This window comes from Falco rusticolus, chromosome 6 (assembly GCF_015220075.1).
Source record: "Falco rusticolus isolate bFalRus1 chromosome 6, bFalRus1.pri, whole genome shotgun sequence".
In the NCBI taxonomy this organism is placed as follows: Eukaryota; Metazoa; Chordata; class Aves; order Falconiformes; family Falconidae; genus Falco; species Falco rusticolus.
The window spans coordinates 73,084,221-73,105,010 of NC_051192.1; the positions used below are offsets into that span (position 1 = coordinate 73,084,221).

Here is a 20,790-nt window from a genome sequence, read left to right on the forward strand (position 1 = left end):
CCAAACCTCATGGGATGACAGGCACCCTTTCCGGAGCTATATTACGCTTTATTAAGGCTGAACTATCATATAAGGTAATATAGGGAAAATGATACATCTACTCACCAATGTTCAATATATCAAAAAAATAGGTGCAAAATCCTGGCATTTTTTAATCCATAAAGCAGTCATTTAGCAAAATCACAAGGAAATAAACACAAACACTTACCTTAGGCCCAGGAGCTCCAGGCAGGCCAAATGAGCCTTCTGGTCCCATCAAACCCTATGTGTATTTGTGAAAAAGGCAGAGATATTTTTGTACTAAGCTAGAGAAATAATGGCTTCAGTATAGTGTATTAGCATTATTAGTATTATTAGTATCATATTTCTACAGTGAAATAAATAAGATAGGAAATATAATGTCTTCCATCACATTACTGTCCAGGCTGTAGCTCTGATACAGCACAGTGGGTTATTTAGATCTTCCATGGCCAAAGGAAGGGCTACTGTGCAATGGGAAAAAAAAAGATGCAGGAAAAAAGCACAATGCTGACATGAAATGCTCCTGAGAGAAAAAATTCTGCAACTCAAAACCCCATCTGTGTGATCTAATCTTAAACTTATCTTTAATATGTCCTTAGCTATAATTGAAAGTGACACAAGAGTTTCTCAGTTTCCATTTAGGTTTTCCAAAACCAGCAAAAGTATATGTGGCATTTCATAATTCTCTTCCTTCTCTTCTGACTGTGTGTCCCTCAAAGGCTTCCATGCTTTGACTCCTTTTGCAAACTTTGTGGAGATCTATGGGGAGCGGTTAACTTTGAGGCCACATCTTTGCACCTTCTGCATAATCTTCAGGATCAAACTGTTCATTCAAGAATTCAATAGCTTCTGCCATTTCAGACCATGACACTTCGGCACATGTACAAAGCCAGATCACACAATTGCCAAAACAGTCCCTTGGTTTCCTCTCATGGAAATGTGTTGATAAAGGCATGTTTAGTTGTCTTTGTTCCACATCTTAAATAAGAGCTAAAGTCTGTTAAACCATCAAATGGCTGCTTTTCTTAATTTCTGTTTAAAGCTACTCTCAAGTATACATCAGAAAAAGATCTTTTTTCAAAAGTATATTTTCCAGGAAGGAATTCCCATTTATAGTATTTTCCACATCTGTTGTTAATATATGTCTTTCTCACCACTTCATCTCATTTCTCTTTGACTGTAGAACTGCATGCATCAATAAAAACAATATATAATTATTGTTTTATTTGGACTTGCATATATACTCTGAAATCAGATCTGTTACAAGAATGTACTGAAGACAGAGCATAAAATAAAAGCATAATAATACAGAAAGTCAAACAATGAAATAAGGCCTGGAAATCTAACTTGTCAGAGATTAAGTTTTATCAATGATTCTAACTGGTAGTATTTTCAGAAACTACTGTTGTTGTTATTTAATCTTTGCTTTCATATAGATAAAAATGACCACATTACATTTAGTACTAAATGTTAGGAACTATTCAGTTCCATGACGTTATCTCAGACCTCCTTCAAAAGTTGTATGTGATCAAAAATAAATGTATGTCTACTGTGATATTTTACCCAGACTGTAATTCAGTTTTGCCAAAGAAAATTTATAACTTTCTTTTCTAAAACTAAAAGGATGGCTTTGTTTTTGCAAATACAAGAGAAAATTCAGAATATTTGGAACAAGAAGCAATTCTCTGTACCCAGGGTTTTCAGCATTTCACCAATTTTCTGGTATTTCACCTGTGTTTTACTGTTAACCAAGGCAAGCACAGATTAACTTAGGTTTCTTTTCTGCTGTGTTGTAAGAAACTACTGGTCACCAAAACTTTCCATCAATAAATGTAACAACTTGCTCTTTAAGCCACAGACACAGGTCTATGAATACAAATACATGGTATCAGTCACAAAACTAAACCTTGAGTAACTTTGCTGCCAATTTTCCTCAGCCTCAGACTTTTGCTGTTCAGTCAGTTGCACATGAAAATTCTTCTATTAAACTTCCATTTCTCTAAAATAGCTAATAATATCATATATTCTCTTTGCTGAACTTTGAAGATTAGCTCTGCTTGTTGTTAGCTAGATAGAAAACCAGACAGTTTACCAAAGATGATGCAGTTAATCTGGTGTAATCTATTAATTGGTAAATAAAGGTTTACTGTACCCTACGACATTTTTTTCATAATTTTGGAACAGAAATTACTAATTCCTCTCCAGATGGAGTGGAGTTTCTGAGATCTGCTTCCACTCATAACATAAGAGACAATGCATTCCCATTAACCATTTGCTTATGGCCTATGTTCAGCTTTGTTACAGCAAGAGTAAGAAAATATTAATTTGGTTTTGGAACCTAGACTTGGTTATATTAAGACTGTCTTAATTCACTTACACATCAGGTCTGCTTCACTTTTTCTCTTTTTATTTACATAGCAAAATAAGGTTTTATTAATTTTCATTTAACTGTAATGCTTAATTCAATTTGGTTGGTTTAAATCAAATTTCATGTTATCTATTGACCTCCTTACTTCTGAAATACAGCTCTCTTCATTATGTGATCTCTTTTGCATTCCTTGAGGGCTACCTTCCTTTTCCAAAAACAATTGTGAAATTATTATTTTCTTCTCCTTGGATTCTTGTTCTGTGCTCATTACTAGCACGTTAATCAGTAGAGAAAAGCAAGCACAAGCTTTGGGAGGGATGGTGGGAAGGGATGAGAAATATGACTGGGGGATTTCTGGCTCCTTTCACATTGCCAGCTAAGCGTAGCCCTGTGTTTCAAGTCATGTAACATGCTGTGAGCCTACCCTCTACCAGCTCCACCCTAGATCCCTTCTAGTTTATGCCCACACCAGTCCTTGGATTGTAGAAGTGGTAATCATAAATCATCAGAAGTTCATCACAAATGTCCCTTATTCATTTTATCTTATACAAAGTGGAAATACTATGTGTACAGAAGAGCTTTTATTATTTTTTTTAATCAGGTATGTGTACATATCCACATTGATATGCAAACATATACTAGAGAAGGCAAATCAGAACATAGGTTTAGTATAACTAAAGGTCAGGAATACATCTGCAGGAAAGGGAGAAATAAAATCCAGTTGTCCTGGCTTCCTTTCTTGCACTTTCATTATTAGTCCATATTTAACATATTTCATTTAAAAATTACAGGAAGATGACTACAAGAAAGGAGTACACTGCAAGAAGAAAACTTTCAGATGCAATATAGGAAAAGCTTGAGAACATAATCTGAAAACTATGGCATGTAAAATTAAAAGTAAAAGAACAATTCAAAGACAAAATGTAGCATTACTCTCTCATTTTCCAGAGCTGACACTATTTACGTGGCAGATAAATTATAGTAAATTACTGTTGTTGGCAATGTAATAGGGATAGTTATTACTGAAGAAGAACTTGTTACTGAGGAATTTTCCCAAGGTATTAATAGACTATCCACCAGCTTTCCATCTGTTTTTTCTGGAACAAACATATTCAGTGTGACTAATACAAGGAAAATCCCACTATCTTTTCTGGTTGAAATTCCCTAGTGCCATATAACGCATTCAAATATTCCATGCATCAATTTCCTACTTATTTTATCAGGTGACAAAAGATACATTAAATGAGTTGATAGGAAACATGAATAAATTATTTTCAAGTGTATCAAGTACCAGATGTTATTTATCTAAATATAATTTGAAGAAAACATGGTAGGTGAGTTACTGCAATAAATACGTACACTTTGGAATCCCACATGGCTTTATTATAGCTGACGTTACAGCTTTCCTGCCAGCATTTTGTTCAATTTTGCTCAGAAAGAAATGGAGAAAAAAAAATTCCATCAACAGGCACTAAAAATGATTAGAGGCACAGGTGAGAGACCAAATGTGCATGCATTACCTAGGAACAGGCACATCTGAACTTTCAGTTCAGGCAACGTTTCATCCAAATGTGATCTAAACAACTGCAGTAACTGGCTGTCAAGGAAATTTATTCTTTCCAGAGAAGATCTTTAGGTGGCTGAAAAAGTCCTTTAAGATCATGAAAAGAAAACCAACCAGTGTACTTATTTTATACAAAAGGGCGTAATGTAGTGGTCATGCCTGTGGTAGAGTCAGGCAAGGAGGAGCTGCTGGCTGGATGCAGGGTAGCTGCATATTGTGCAGGAAATTCTCAATGTATTGGGTGACAGAGTAGCCCAGAATTTGTAAAACCCAAAAACTGGTTTCAATCTTTCTCTCCAGGATCACATTGATTTTAATTGATCATATATTTTGTTAAGGAACTATAAACATGAAAAAAGATGTAAGGTCTTAAATACATTTATAGACATTCATATGCCTATATATAATCTTTATTATCTGGAAACCAGAGTAAAGGTATTTTAAACCTAACATTATTCAGAAAGCAAGACAGACACATAGCAAGCCTTGACTTACAGGGTATGTGATCATTCCTCCCTTTGGAGGTCTAAACAAATTGATTGGAGGTCTAAACTGACTGATTACAAATGAAGTCTAGCACCTGATTTAAGTGCAATTCAGGTGCAAGAATAAATAGAAAGTTGGGAGTGGTCTGCAACAGATAAGTAAAGTTAGTCTACTATTCAGCCTTAAGCATTTGAAGTTCATCTACCTTCTGACTGGAGAGAAAAGGCAACCTTCACAGAAAAACTGAGAACAAATGGCCAGTGAAAACCAAGTCTTCCCACAATGGACATAACATTCTATTAAATCAGATTATCTCACCAAATAATCAACCAAAAAATCCCATACAAAATGACAAAATCCCAATAAATTTGGGGCAGAAAAAAATACAGACATACTTTCAGGGAGAGGACGGTGGGAAGTACAGAAACTGAAAGGACTTTAACTGAACTGATGCACATAATCAAAACTTCAACACTAAGACATAATAAAAACTAGCAAGGATAGAGAGGACTCATATTTAGATATGCCTTAGGCAAAGTCCAGGCTCCACTTAGCCAGGTAGGCACATATTGTTCTTATTACCAGGAGAAACTGGAGAAGAACAGGCTCTTTCTAGAAATAAAGAGCCATCCAGCATTCACATGTGTTGTAACTGGAGCACGCAGTCTTCTCTAAATCCTTTTTTGTCAGGTCTGCTCGGTGTGAGAAAAGCATGGGACTCCTAATCACCAACCTCAGAAAATCCATAAACCAAAACTGTCTCAGCTGGCCAGATGTAGGCAAAATCTGGTAAACTACATCTGACTTTGTCTTTTGGTGGTCCTTATATAGCCATGGCAAAGACATAAAGCATTACCTCTCTGTGACTTCAACGCAAATGTGTAGAACTCTAAAGGAGAGCAGACTGTATGTCCAGTTGAAAGAAAAAGAGATATAATTTTGGAACCCCATTTACTAAAATTATAACATGAACAAATTTTCCAGTCCTGATTCGATATTCTGTGACTGAGAATGTCTGACATCATGTTCAAGACTCATATGTGACTCAGATATCTGACAAAATAACTGCTCTGTCTTCCATGAAAAGAAGAAAAACCCTTTCATTACTTTGCTTGGGGATGAAAACGATCATGTTTTCAGTCACTAGCGAGCTCTTAACCTGGGTTCCCCATAAATATACTCCTCCTAAATCTCTGAAATCCAATATGTCAATGTGTATTTTCTTTTTCTCTGGAGAAATAAAAGACTTCTGCTTTTGGGTACCCTTTCTGTCTTAGGAGGGAAACATGCACCAGTAACAATCTGGACAGAGAAGTGCCATACCCTGAGGAACATTCCATTCCAGCACTAGTATATGAATAACCCTTCAGATAGTAGTTATCTTCATACTCAGAAAGTTAATTTGGCATGCAGGAACATGCAGTTACACCAGACTGCATGAATCAAGACGTTCAGACATACTTGTTGCTAACCTCCATCTAAACAAGGATTGTCTTTAGAATGGGGAATGATACAGCGGGATGTAAGCCCCAAATAATTTTTATGCCACATTCGCCCTTATGTACTCTAGAAGATGTTAACCTTAACTAGGATTTTAGAGGTATTCAGCAAGAAAGACAGAGGATCAAAGGGTCCACACGGAGATCCTTGGCATGCTCTTTCTTCCAAGGTTCCTGCCACCCACCAAAATGAGGCACAAGCTACCACAACAGCCTGGGTAAACGCCACTGGAGTCACTGAGAGCAGAAAAGAAAGGTCCCTTAAAAGACTATTCCTGTCCTGCAATGAGAGGTTGATACTGACAGTAAAATGGCCTTAGTGATGTGACAGTAGGCATCCTGATGACTGAGGAATGAACATCAAGCCCATTCTAGAGAGCTACTGCCTATTCTGTATTTGGCCTTGCAGATATAAGTATGGATTTCTTTAAGTTCAGAATGAGTCATCTCCTTTTCTTCCACTTTTAACACTACAAAGTGGCATTCGAAACCCCTTTGTCTTTTGGAATAGATGAAATCCAGCCTAATGGCTGGATATCAAGAGGAAGTTCACTACTGATGAAGCATTTTCATAGGGAAAGATCCTGAAAAGAGATGGGGTAGATAAATTGAGAGAGACAATTTATGAAACTGAACAATACAATCTGTTAACAATTGCCAAAATCCAAGAACCTACAGCAACATTCTCTCACCTGCTGCCAAAATAACAAGAAGCTTAACACAACGGCAAGGGCAGCAGAGAAAACAGTTCACAGCTTTCATCCACAATTTGCACTCCTCAAATATGTCACTGGGCTGAAAACTTATATTTGCCATAGCCTCGTCTTTTGCTGCTGGTAGGAGAAATATCACAACTTCTAACCATACCTTCCCTATTTAGGAATAAAATGGTCAGCTCCAATTGTACCTACAATGCAGGCATCACTATCTAAGCTTCTTAGTCTCTTCTTCCATGTCATGAATGCCATCTGCTTGTTTCTAATGATTTTTCTGAAGCTCTATCCAGACCATTTCCTTCTTGCTGCTATTCCAATCCCTCAGCTTTGTCCCAATAATTTCATCTACTACTTCCTTTTATTCTCCCATTTCAGGCAGAATTAATTAGAAAGGGAATTATTGCTCTGAGATTATTTTTTTTAAAAAAATGTTTTTATGTTAGTCTCTTATTTATCAAAGCAATGCTATTAAAGCATTTGTAAGAATCTGATACTTCTTGTTTCAAATCTTAGAAAACTCATCCCTGTTATCAAAATCAAACTAACAGAGTTGGACTCAGTGAATATTTATCTTCAAAAATGGAGCAGTATCTTACAGTTCCCCATGTAATCATATTTATCCCAGTAGTAACACTACAGAAATGCTGAAATTTCCCAATATTTTCACTGAACTCCTTTTTGGCTTCCTGAGAAACTGAAGTTCCTTCTGTTTGGACTGGGCATGGACAAGACTGTTACACGCACAATATATAGTGAATCTCAAGATGAGGCAACAAGGCAAGAAAAAAGCATGTGATCATCTTCCCATTGTTGTCACACATTAAAAAATTTGCAAATGCCATTTAGCTACAAATCAAGAAGTATTATCTAATTTTTTCCCTAACAAGTGTTACTAATTCTGTAGCCTGAATACAATTGCATAAAATCTCTTATACTCTTATACTCTCTTATACTACCATATGTATACTTAGTATACACTAAGAATAAACAACAAATTTTTTAGAAGGTTAAAACTTTTTGGTCATGTAGCGCTCCACTGTGCATAGAGATAGTAGCATCAGTCTTCATTCTGTATTTAATTCTCTACAGTATTTATTTAAATCTAGTAGTAATAGTATATATTGATCTGCTTGAGGTCAAATACAGGGTGCAACATAAGTTCTTTAACTAAATGAAAAATCACTGTAAACAGCTTATTTATGAATGCTAAGCCAATGTGTTTCTCAGGAAAGTCAGAAGCATTTTAGTGAAGAAGATAAAATATCTCATGCATTAAATGAAAATTGCAAAAAGGCATATTAACAGTGAGGATGATTAATAATGAGACCATCTAAACATTGCTGAACTTTTCAAAAGAAAAATAATATTTTTTTAAGGCAGCATTATACATCAATGTGAATATATATACACATACCTGATGAATTTCCTACTAATTAATGAAAGCTCTGTAGTTTTAAACAGCTGTCCATTTGCCTTTAAAATTTCTGTGTTTTAAAAGTCTATATATACTTGCACCAACTTACAGAACAATTATTTTTCTACTGTGATTTCTAAGGGATTATAAACAACACAGAAACCACCCTACTCACACAGCCACAAAGATGTGGTAAGGTGGACTGTCCAAAAAGAATCAATTATTTTCAGTTTTCTATATTCCAAAATAAAAATCTCTCTTTAAGTAGTCTGGGAATTCAGTAACCTCAGCTATTCTCAGAGTGTTTGTCAAAAGAGCACCACCACAAAAACAACCTGAAATTCATCTTCAGAAATCCATTGCATAGTGTGACAATATTTATGTCAGTCTTAGCTTTCAAAATAAATTTACATGAGTACTTTCAAAATTAATTCACAGTTAATTAATTCAGAGAGTAAATTCAGACTAACATATTTCCTGGATTTGTTTATCAAACATGCAGTCAGAAAATGATCAATATTAAAAGAAAAGTGGGTATATAATATTTCAGGGGGAAATCAGAGATTAGATTCAGTCTGATCATCTTCGCCAGTCTGAAAATGCTAGGTTGCTACTGTATTTGCCATTGCTTGTTTGCTTTTGAGAAGCAGAGAATGACAGTATCAGAATTATTTGTTCAAAATAACACCATTTTGCAAACTTACAGTATCCCCTGGTGACCCTTTTGCTCCTGGTTGACCCGGTGGTCCAATTTCACCCTATTTTTTACATAAAGAGAAGAATTCTGTGATTAATGTATGTTAACAATTTAAATATTCTTTATTTTTATGTTGTTAAATATCTTAAATTAAGCAGATTTATTTATTTAGGATTATTTCTCAAAGTATTATGAAGCTAACTTTGTTACTTTAAAATTATTAATTCCTTCTGGAATATTGAAATTAAACCTAATGGGAGATTTTTGAACATGACTCAAAGAATTTGGAGCATGTCTCCATTCATTTGCAGCATTATTTGATGTCCTGAATCCCCACTGTGAAAACTCTTCTCTGAGCACAGACTGAACCCTTACTTTGGAATGGGTATATATATATATACGTACAGGTTTTAACTGTGGTTTGAACTGTTAATAATACCTTTTGTCCTTTTGCTCCTTGATTTCCAGGGATTCCAGGAATTCCCTGAGGGGGGAAAAGAAAACCTTTTAAATACATGGAATAGTTTCTCCAGAAAATAATATATAACACACACACACCCTTCATGTTCTCATAAATTTAGCATTTGCCATATGATTTGTGTTCAGAAATAGTCAGGAAATAGAAAATTAAAAAAAAAAAAAACACAAGAGAAAAGAGCTTCAGCTGGAAACGAGAACTATTTGATCTGGGGATACAGTGAAACACTAATGTTCACTCACTCCCCAGTGCTTTCACGCCAGGAGTCCACGTCTGCTGCTGGGTAGGCTTACATACTCCCAGGTGCCCACCAAGGGCTTCAGTGCTTTACTGAAAACCCTGACACAGGGAAAGAAACCACTTTTCATTATCCGTAAGAATTTCCACATAAGTGAGAGCAAAAGTCCCGGTCAATAGAACTATGAGTATGACAAATTCTGTTTTCCTAAAATACAGCAATTGGAACAACACAAGAGAGAACTACGATTGTATTTGATGTATGCTAGCTTCCACCTCCATAAATACTTGAAGACCTCTTGTTATTTCCTCAGCATCACTGCACATTTAACTCTACAGTCTCCTCGGTTTTCATACAGTGATCAGTTAATTTAACACCATTCCATTTTAAAACAAAACTCCACATCTACTTGAAACTGTAGTCTACATTCAGTTAATCTATTTTTTTCTCTCAAGTAAAACTACCCAAATTTATTGGACAGACACTGTTCTTGTACCCTGATTAATCTGCAGCAAGATTGTGGCTTACAGACTTTGCGTTTTCATCTAATATTGAAATAAATATGCTGCAGTGAAAACCAGAGCACTGTTCTAGACACCACCAAAACAAATGCATTCTGTGGGAAAAAAATTTAACATGAACATAACAACCAGGAATAACCTGATAGTTTCCATATGGATTACATCTGTGCAATGCTGGCTTGGAAAAGATAGTTCCATTGTTTTGCACTTTACACCCAGCTTCTAGTTAATAATGAGCCCATCAAGCAGAAACAGTTCATTGGCCAATGGCACATGAGTTAACAATTACATCCTGAGCATTTTACAGATCATCAAAATTCCAATGTACCTATCATTAAAAGAAGAGATCAAAGAATATAACAAAAAAAACCCTGGAACACAATGCTTCACTCTGAGACTTCTACTCACATTGTATAGCATAACTCTTCTTGCTAAACTTATGTCCAAAACCACCTTAGATCTTTCGCACAAAGAGATGGGAAACAGGGATATTTATTTATCATCACATTTAGAAAATTCCAGACCTGTCCATGAGTTCTCAGTATAATTATTTAACAGTTAATTTCTGTAGCAGTAAAATATAAAACTGAATTATAAAGATCTGTATCTGTAATACAAAACAGGATTTCACACATGCTGAAAAACCTCCCACTAGGCAGCAACCCTCTTGTACTGAAGGGATATACCAAAGCCTTCCATGGTTACATTTCCATGCTATTTGCAGGGCTAAGAGAAGATGGTTTCACATAATTGTCCAACACAGCATTTGCATCCAACACAACAATTCACCATCATATAAGCATGCCTAAATGAAGAAACAATATCCCACTGCGCTGTGTTGAACTTCCTTGGCTAAAAGAAATTGTCGATACATTTAACTTTACATCAGTGGCAAAGAAAGATAAAACTCAAACAATAATTGTAAAACTAAGTCATATTTCCTTTTTTTAAAATCTGTGTTTTCTTCTGATTAACTCTGCACTACTGAAGTACATGGAACTTAGGCTCTTACTTCAGTGGAAGCTGGTCCAGACCCTTAACATCCTCTTAGAGCTCATTAACATTCACTCAGCTAAGAAAGAATCTATCACTTATGCTGATGTGAGTGATTCCCAGAGTGGAAGATTTTCAGTTATTCTCCACACGTCAGTTGGCACAAGAGGAGAAGAATGAAGTGGCTAATTTGGTCATAAAGAATGAGTTTTTCCCATGGGATTTATTTTTATGTATAGCTTCCATGGTTCAGAAATTACAAAACCTAATTTCTGTAGGATCAGCTCCAGGACACCTAAAAAAATTAAATTTGGCTTCCTTCTCATTATCTATTCCCAATCTATTATTTCCTTTTACATGGATGGTCTCTGGTTATGCCAATTAGAATTATTTGCACTTTCCCAAAAGACAAGGTTAAAAAGTAGTATAAATATCCCAAGTTTCTTCCCTAAATTCTAGGTCAAAAGTCAAGCCAAGCTTTGGAAATGTGTCATGTTCCTAAACAGAGCTTTCACATGCAGTACAAATCATCAGAATCTGACCTGTTTGTCCACTACGAGTAATAAGGCACTTTTAATAGGAAGTTATATTTAATAGGGTAACATAAAAGTAAACTATCGAAGAAACCTTACTCTAATTGTCAAAATTATCAAAAATGTATTCTTACTTTAAAGCATGAGGTGAAGCAACTAGTTTTACTCCCATTTGTACGATAAAAATGTAACTTTTGTGAAGAGTATATTGTAACTAAAGCTATCACAAATGTCTGTGTTTAATCAAAATTAATATGAAACAGATTCATCATGCAATTTTCTACCACTAAGGGAAACACAATGTTTGGAACTACTACAGATGGGAAAACTGCCACCCACTGGGAGTAATAGAATCAATGCTATGGAATAATTCATGAGTCACTGGCCTATGGAAAAAAATTTCCTTCGGGGATGTCCTTTGCAAAGCTATCAAGCAACATTTTGTTCATATTAAATAAGAAAAAAAATTGTAATTATAGATTTTCTTTGTCTTTCTAGAAACTTGTTTTAAATGGTTTGTATTTATCATATATGCAGTTATAATGCCAATGAAAAAGGATTACATTTCTAGCCAGAACAGCTAAAAATCAAAGTATCTACTGTGCTTTAGTCATTTCTGTCTTTACATGTTGGACCTTCTTACATTTCTGAATCAGTTAATTTTTTCTCCTTCTTTTATATCAAATTTCATGTAAGGTTTATTAATCATTTCTTCATATTTAAAAATGAAGTTTATTGCAAGCCTTACCATTGCCTTAGTTCTTTCAGCATCATCAGTCTGACTTTCTCAATTACCTTTATTTCATTCAAATGTCTTCCTCCTTTCACTGAAATCTTCCTTTAAACGGGAAGTTTTCCCTAACACCATAAAAGCCTGTAATACTATTTTTTTATCCTTAATCAGAAAATACTATAATCACATGAAATTTAAGGCCAGCAAGATAGCCTAGTAAACCTAATTCCTTGGTTGAAAATCATGTCTAATCTAAAGAGTCTCAACTGCAGTTTTATTACACGCTGCTGCTCTTGTGCCTAAAAACTAATGTGATCATGTATCAGTCCAGCAGCTAACCAAGATTTGTTACGTATTGAGTCCCTGCTGTCTCTGCACTTTATTCAGCCTCCTTTGCCTGTTTAATCCCTTCTCTTTCACCCTGTGTTACATATGTGTACCTAGAAGCCTGTCAGCTTTCTAAGCTCTTGCTACAGACCTGGGGAGGCTTTGCAGAGTACCCCCAAGATCTAAAGTGACACTTAAATGCCATGTAGGTAACTCAAATTGTCTCTGGCGCCACTGAAGGTGCTGTGGAATAGCTGATCTACCCTTTGAAAAAGATGGTGGTGTGCTCTAAGTACTGTGTTGTATGTGCCAGATGTTGCAGTTGCGCTCATACATCTCAAATGGCTCTCAGAGTCAATGCTTAGGCAACCAAATCCCACGTCTCATTCTCTGGAGCAAAACTTATCTCTTTTTCTTTGCTTTTCTTGTTAGTATATGCCTGGTGTGATAGACCTCTATAGGCTCATATAGCAAAAGCTTCTGACAGAGTCTTCACATTGGCTAGGAATCACAAGACGTATAGGTGTGAAGTAGGATATCCAAAGGTAAAGGGAGCTATGACTATGCTTTTCTTGCAAGAAATAGCAATGCTCAGCCATGGGTCTCACCACTTCATCACAGAATGAAGCTCATCTGGGTATGTAATTAAATCCCCCGCTGCAGTCTTCCTCAGCTGCAGCCCCCACAGCTGGGACTCCAGAACACCCAAAAGCACGACTTTGTTTCTATTGTGATGATGAGCTTCAATGATGACACTCAGAAAATTCTGTATAACTATTCTTCTTTATCCCAGTTCTAGCAATTTAAATAAATCTTCCATTCTTTGATAATATCTGGCAGATATAATGGACTTAACTATAAAAGGAACACGATTTCACAATCCCTGGAAAACCTTTCTTGTAGCTTTCATTAATCATAAAGTGTCTATTTTGTTTTGGATGATATTAAACAGCTGGATTTTTTTTCCATGCAGTCCCACAAAAAATCCATTAAGTAAATTGCCTGAGGCCTTATATACAGATCAACTAGGTGTAAGCATTTTTACTTCAGCCACAAGCTACATTTCTCAAAATATTTTTTCCCACTTTTCTAGCTAGTGTTATGGCTCATTTGTATCTCCCTCACATTTAACTTTACTCCTAAAATTAATATCTATTAGACTAATATATTCTTTATTTTCTGCTACTGTCTATAATATTCCCATCTCTTCAGTGCCTGGTAGGTCTTCATTCTTCAGTACGGGCTGATAGCCCTAGTACGGAAAGTAGGAGTTTCTAGACTACAGATATAACGGATCAGAAAACTCTGTCTCTGGAAGATGCAAAATTTCCAAAAGCTTCTCTGTTATGAGCAAACACTATTGCAGTCAATTTCCCAAGTAGATGGAGAGAACATGACTACAATTACCTTATTATCTTATTTTCTTAGGGTAGGTATACAAAATTGTACTCTTTCAACATACTGCTTTAAACAGGCTCCTCACTGAATACAGTATATCTGGATTTTTTAATGTGTCAAACATTTGATAAAAACTGTCTAGACAAATCACTACGGAAGAGTTTTTCAAACTATCCACTCTTCTTTCAACATCAAGACAAAAATAATTGAAATAATATAACATTTTTCTCTAGTAAAAATTTTAAGTTATAATAAAGCAATAGTTCCTGTTTAAAAAGTGAGACCTTCTGAAAAAATGAGAAAGTAGTAAAACATAAGATAAGCACAAACCCTTTAATTCAGAGGTCATCATCTGGGGGTGGGAAATCTACCAGCTTCTCTACTACTATTGTTGAATATTAGTAAATATTATAGTTTATTTTATGGCTTAAGATAGTATCTGCTTTTAGTTTATTTTTTTTAATGAGGATGATCGGTGAGCATATTTTGCTGTGACTCCACCTTGTTTAAATTATATTAATTTAAAAAAACTCATCCATTGAGTAAGATTTAGACAGTTTTGTTAAGAGATGGTCAACATTCTAGGCTGATGCACATTTACACAACAAAAATTCAAACTGTATCCCTAATGATTGCTTATAATTCAGACAGTGACACAAGCCTCACAAAAGGCTCCCACCAAGGCACTGAGAAATTGTTATCAGAGTTTCAGTCTTAAAAAATCCATAGGCATTTAAAGAAGATTGCTAGAATGGTGCTAATTTTTACCCTACTCTTCCTTCAACAGGGTAACAGTTAATCAGGGTCAGCTGAAGGGTCGGGTTTAAAGCAGATAACTACAGACAAAAAGATGGTTTTTCTAGTATATAAGATTTTTCTGAATTATGTTTCAATCAAATGGCTCCTTCCACTCTGAAAAAACTGCAGTTCTGATTCTAGGAAGACACTAAAGGACATTACATGAATTACAGCAACAGAAGAAGATTCACTAAAGATATCTATCTACCCAGATGTTCCCATGATCCCTTTAAACACTCAAAAAATATGACTGTTTATATATCCTTACTTGAAAAAGCATACTTGATGACACATGAGAGATTTACCAGAGGTATGTAAAAAGTACAAGTCAAGCCATAATTTGGATAAAAGTACAACAGTCAAGATACTTTTTAAAAGATTACAGCAAATCCTTGATAATCCTAATAGAATGAAAGATACAAACCAAATTTGGATAGTGGATAAAACTTTCCATTGGGGAAAATAGCAAAACATGTAAAAGAAATTCAATGAAGCTGCATCTGCCACTACAGAATAGTCAGAATTAGTGACAAAGAAAAATACAAAGAAGCATTCCCAGAGACATAATGAGCATCCACTTCACTAGAACAGCAACTTTAAATTAAATGCAAGACAAGATCTTTGTGGTTTTAAGACCAGAGTTTGCAAACTTTTTATTTATTTTTTTTTGGCAAATGAGTTATTAAAAATAAAATACACATATGTTAAATGTGGAACACAGTGACCCCTGTTGCATTGCCAACAATACAGACATTGGAAAAGTGCAACTTGAAAGCTGGAAATACTAACAGGAAACGAAAACTGTGTATATCCTTCTACAGGCTGCAACTGGTGTCACTGTTTCTTGTAAATACCCTTCAAAATAATGCATCAGACTTGTCTGATCTTTGTGGATCCAAAGCTAGCCAGAGCAAGCTCGAGCCCCCAGCCCAGCAGGTGATACTATGATGCCTTTCCTCTGCCTGACATGCCAGGCACCAGCCTTACAGACTGTGCAAACCAACATCTAATCTCTAAACTCTAAAGAGTTTACACTGACTTCTAACAGCTGACAAACTGACCCATCTTTGACACACATAAACACACTGATATTTAAGCAGTTAAATGCTTTCAAAATGTTTTAAAATTTATCCATTACTTAAATTATAGAGAAAAACTTGTGATGTGTCACACAATCTGAGTACCTTGCATATAAATAAGAGAGCAGGCTGAGGATGGCAGAGCTGCCTTGAAGGACACTGACAGCTGCTCTGCTCCTTGTACTCAACATGCCCAGCTGCCTGACGCTACAAAAATCGTAGTTCTGTTCACACAGGTCACATTGGTGTACAAGAATGCAATTTTCAGCCATCCCCCTCTCCTGTAGTAAAAAGCACTCAGTTAATTTAGCAGTGAGTAGGTTTAACAACAAATCATGCACTTTTTTCCATATGGTGCATACTGTGAAATTTGTTACAGGATGTAGCAAATGAAAATAGTAAAACTGTGTTCCAAAAAGGATTGTAAAATTGCTAGGGAATTAGTCCATTGCTGGCTATTAAGTAGGATAAACCAGCATTCATTTTTGGCTAAGGAAGTCCCAAAAGCTCTGACAGACAGAATTTGGCAGTAAATTACAAGCAAAAAAAATCATTTTCTACATACTCCTATCCATTGTCAGAGAAAAAGTTCTGTGATAACTCTTTTAGCCTGAGTCTGCTTGGCAATTCTTATCTGTTTAAGAAAAAGCTAAGAAATCTTGGTGCAGAGACTGGGATCAAGCCCTTCCAGAGTGGAAAGAAGGAAAATCACACCTTGACTCACAAAGCAATCACTTAGACTAAATTTAATTACTAAAACCAATTTACTAAAGCAAAAATGAATTTGCACAATAAGAGTCAAAGGTTGTTTCTTAAATGGTTTAATATTTCTGTAGTACCTTTCTTTATTCTTGGTCTTAGTGGATCTAATAACCTTGATTTTGCTGGTCCTGTAGTAATTTATTCCATATTGGTCCACTATGAGTAAAATGTGTCAAAATCCTAAAGTCAATCTTTTTTAACCATGACCTAAGAACAGGATCTGCATTCCTTCTGCTTCATCAGCCCAGAGTACTATTGATTTGTGATACATAACTTTTTTAGAACAATGGCTAAGCACAAATATACAATGTATTAACATTATCTATCTGAAAGATAAACAAATGCTGGTCATAACACACATAATAATGAAGACTTCCAATACAACATGATATGGTACAAATGAAAAAATAAGTATTTTTGTCATATTCTTTTTTCATTTTGGGAAGGAGAGATCATGATATATTAATCTTAGCAGAAACATTAATTAAACCTTACAAATGGACTTAAATTCACTCTGATTAAATAGTTTTGGGTTTTGTTTCCTTATGGATAGCAAGCTAGCTTGTATTCTGACAAGACTTTCCATATCTTCAATTCACTGTAATTTTAATACATAAAGATTATAAAAATGAAAACATTAATTGCTCCAAATTTCCCCAAATTTGGCAGCACTGTATCCACTTGAGTGCCTGAGCCTTGAGTATCAACTTCACAATTTCAGGCTTAAAGCTCTTTGAGGACAGGGACTGTCTTTATGGTTTTCTCAGCAGAGATGAACCAATTATCTCAGTTACAAAACTATATCACAAGAATATTGAGTATAAGCAATACTAACATGGTTTCTCTGATGAAAGAACCTTTAAGACTCACGAATAGTGCAGATCTCCCTTATTTAACTTTACTACATCTTTTCCTGTTTCTAAACTATAAAGTATGTGACAATCTATATTAAGCAAAGAGCACGCTGTACAAGAATAACGCAGTGCTACTAATCATGAAGGACACATGGAAGAAGCATAACAAGAAACTAGTTACTCTGACAGTCCCGCTACCACCTGACCACAAAAATAACAAAGAAACCTCGCTTTGTTTGCTTGGTTTTTTCTTTCACATTTTGTGGAAGGTTTCAATTCAAATAACTTTAATTTAAAAATCTAAACAGTCTAAGCCAGTTAAAAGAAACAGGCAACTTCAGAAAAAAACGACCCCTTCTGTTTGAGACAAGTATTTCATGATGGGATGAATAATCCTATGCAAATATTAATTTTGTATCAGAGAAGAACCATAACAGAGAGATAGACTAAATATGTCTACTTGACTATACAAGGTGAAAACCATTCTGGATAATTATCAGAGTATAGACTGTAGATTAGATGCCCAGATACAGTACTTGGTGCCCCAAAGGAGTTATAGCTAGATTGCCTCATATCACTACCCTGACCACTGTTCTCAAGGAGGCTGTAACTCGGACCCTCTGAGGACACAGGTACAGCTCATCGTTTCTCTGGCTTGTCCCACATGTCGAAGAATGATGACTAGCAACAAAACTAGTTACCCTGGTACTACCCTGCTGAAGTTGGATCAGAAAGAGGAAAGGCAAATATCCTTTTGCTAGTCCTCTTTGTACTTGTGGTTAAGTAACTCGCCATAAACATGCTGAGAAGCACAGGATAGAACAGCAATATGTAAATGAAATCAACTGAAATAATAAATATTTATGGCTGCTACATTCTAAGTGTCTTCTCCATTGATAGCCTACTGCCTATATTTGGTTTCTAAGTATAGCAATCAGCTGAGGGAATCTGTTTGGTCTCCAGAGATAGTTACCTAAGCTGTAAATCAAAATGCAAATTTCTAGTGTTCATAGTGTATTAGAAAAGGAAGATAGAAATATAGGGGGTGTGTTAAAGGCATTCAGATGTCTCTTATTTTGATTATTCTCTGGTATGATCATTAACAGAGAAACAATTCATACCAAGAAGAGGGCACTACCCCAGAAATCTGAAACACTATGTCCCTGTGTTCTGTAGAGCAACATTTTTTTGGTGTTTTTAGGAATTTGTCCTTGAGTCATACTACCAAGATTCAAATCTAATTTTATATTACTGTTGTATCAAAATGCAATGATACAAACCAGTGACAATCAATAATGTGTATGCCTAAAAATGAAATACAAAATTGCACACACAGTCAGCAATTGCATTGCGAACCATTAGCTCCCACAGCATTGCCCGTGACTACAGCGAATTACCAATGTACAGTTTAAAAAGCTTTGTCTGAATTTTGCATTTATACACCATAATTGTGGGGGGGTGGGGGGAACCCATACTTGCTCTGCTTTTATTCACAATAAATGATAATCTTAGGGCTAAAACTTTATTGTCTGACAAATATTTAAAGATTGAAAACATTTCCATTTTGCAGCACATGTTAAAATGATGCCAAAACATCCAGATCCATCTTGGTTTTCTATAGCTGGCTTCTGAGATCAAACAAAATGAAAGACCATAGTAGTACAGTGTTCACTGACTTGCCACTTAGGACAGGCATATTTTAATTACATATTCATGCATTTTGCAGTCAAACATAGTCTAACATACATGACACTGTGTGGTTGAAGACAGTTGCTGAGCAATAATCTTGAACACAAGTACTGTGAATTACAGATGAGAGCAATGCAAAAATTACATTCTTATTTATAATCTGGTAAACGAAATTAATACGTTTTATGCCTTGTATTTTTTGCATAAAACCTACGGTCTAAATGACTGTTTATTGTTACAAAAAATATTTTTAATTCTATCAGCACAGATACTAGAAACAGGTATTTTATATACTACCTCTGCAATATGTGCGAGAGCAGAACATTAGCATAGACAAATACACAAATAATAAAGCTGGCATTGCTGCAAAATATTTGAACACAAAGAGAAAAGGGTATCTTGCCTATTATTTACTTGTAAATCCTCTGCCACAATCCACAAACGGGATCTTTACTCCAATGGCTGTCAAATATATTCTCCTTTAAAAAAGAACTTTTTTCTTTTTTCTTTTTTTTCTCTTTTTTCCCAATAAACTGCAAAAATGCTACTTCAATGAATTCAAATACTTTCTCATATCGTACTTTGGTTAAAAGGTGATGCATATACAGCTAAATCAGGCCAAAATCATGTGATGATACTGCCACCCAGTAGACACTGTTGGGTACTTTGGCCATCAGAAGTTCATCCAAATTTGTAAGTATTTCACTATGCATATATTTATTTTTCTGATCCTAGGCATAACGTGTTTGTTGAGGAATATACAAAATTAATTTTGTTAAAGATGTAATTTCTAACATGTTAGCTATATTACTGAAGGATTTGATGATGTCTTGCAGTGTTCCTTGAAAGCTGTGGGAGTTAAGAAGAAAACTGGGGGAAAAATAATGGACAGATGTTGCTGCTTCAAGATTAATCAGCACATGTGAAACGTTATTTACTGGAAGTATAAACACCAACTTTCCTGGCGCTAAAATGGCAGACATCAGCCCAATACACAACATCAGTCCAACATTCTCTTCAAGCATTTCCTACTTCAGAAAATTTTTTCTTGAATGTATGAAATTAGCACACGAGTTCAGGAATGCCCTAAGTATTACTATTGACATCAAGTGGATCCAAAAGAATGCAAATGAGTCCTTTTTTAAGTATCACATGTCAAAGGGAGTGAATGTTAATCACTTAATGCATACCTATTTTATTCCAGTTCTATAGTAAAATTTTCAAGAACTTTAGTGGTTATTCTCAGTGGGGTGAATTAACCCGTTAAGCCTAGAAAGTATTAGATCAGATCAAATTACATTAAACACTTAAGGAAACACACACACACTCTATAGTTTTAATTCTTTAATCTTAGTCAGTTCAGCAACCAATCACATTTTTAACTGAGATTTGGGAGTAAAGAAACTTCTAATAAAGAATACAGGATCAATTTAAAGTTGTGTGGATTTGCCTGTTCAGGTCCTCAAAAATCTCCACCTCATTAAGTTCAGTAATTTTTTAGAATGTCTTTTTTTTTTTCAGTCCAGGCAGTAACAAGTTAGCTAATATACTTTAATTGTATCTATATATCATTTGATCAAAATAACATAATACAACTCATGGAAATGCTTCTGAATGATAAT

General features: G+C 35.2%; 1 protein-coding gene across 1 annotated transcript in view; it reads right to left on the bottom strand.

Annotated features, from left to right (window-relative positions):
• The window catches only part of COL21A1 (collagen type XXI alpha 1 chain), a 113,832-nt gene that overhangs the window by 17,584 nt on the left and 75,458 nt on the right, over window positions 1-20,790 (bottom strand). The window contains exons 18-20 of the mRNA XM_037393041.1: window positions 9,205-9,249; window positions 8,773-8,826; window positions 209-262 (exon numbers count right to left, since the gene is read on the bottom strand). Of these exons, the coding sequence (XP_037248938.1) occupies window positions 209-262; window positions 8,773-8,826; window positions 9,205-9,249 (153 nt within the window). The remainder of the gene's footprint in view (window positions 1-208; window positions 263-8,772; window positions 8,827-9,204; window positions 9,250-20,790) is intronic.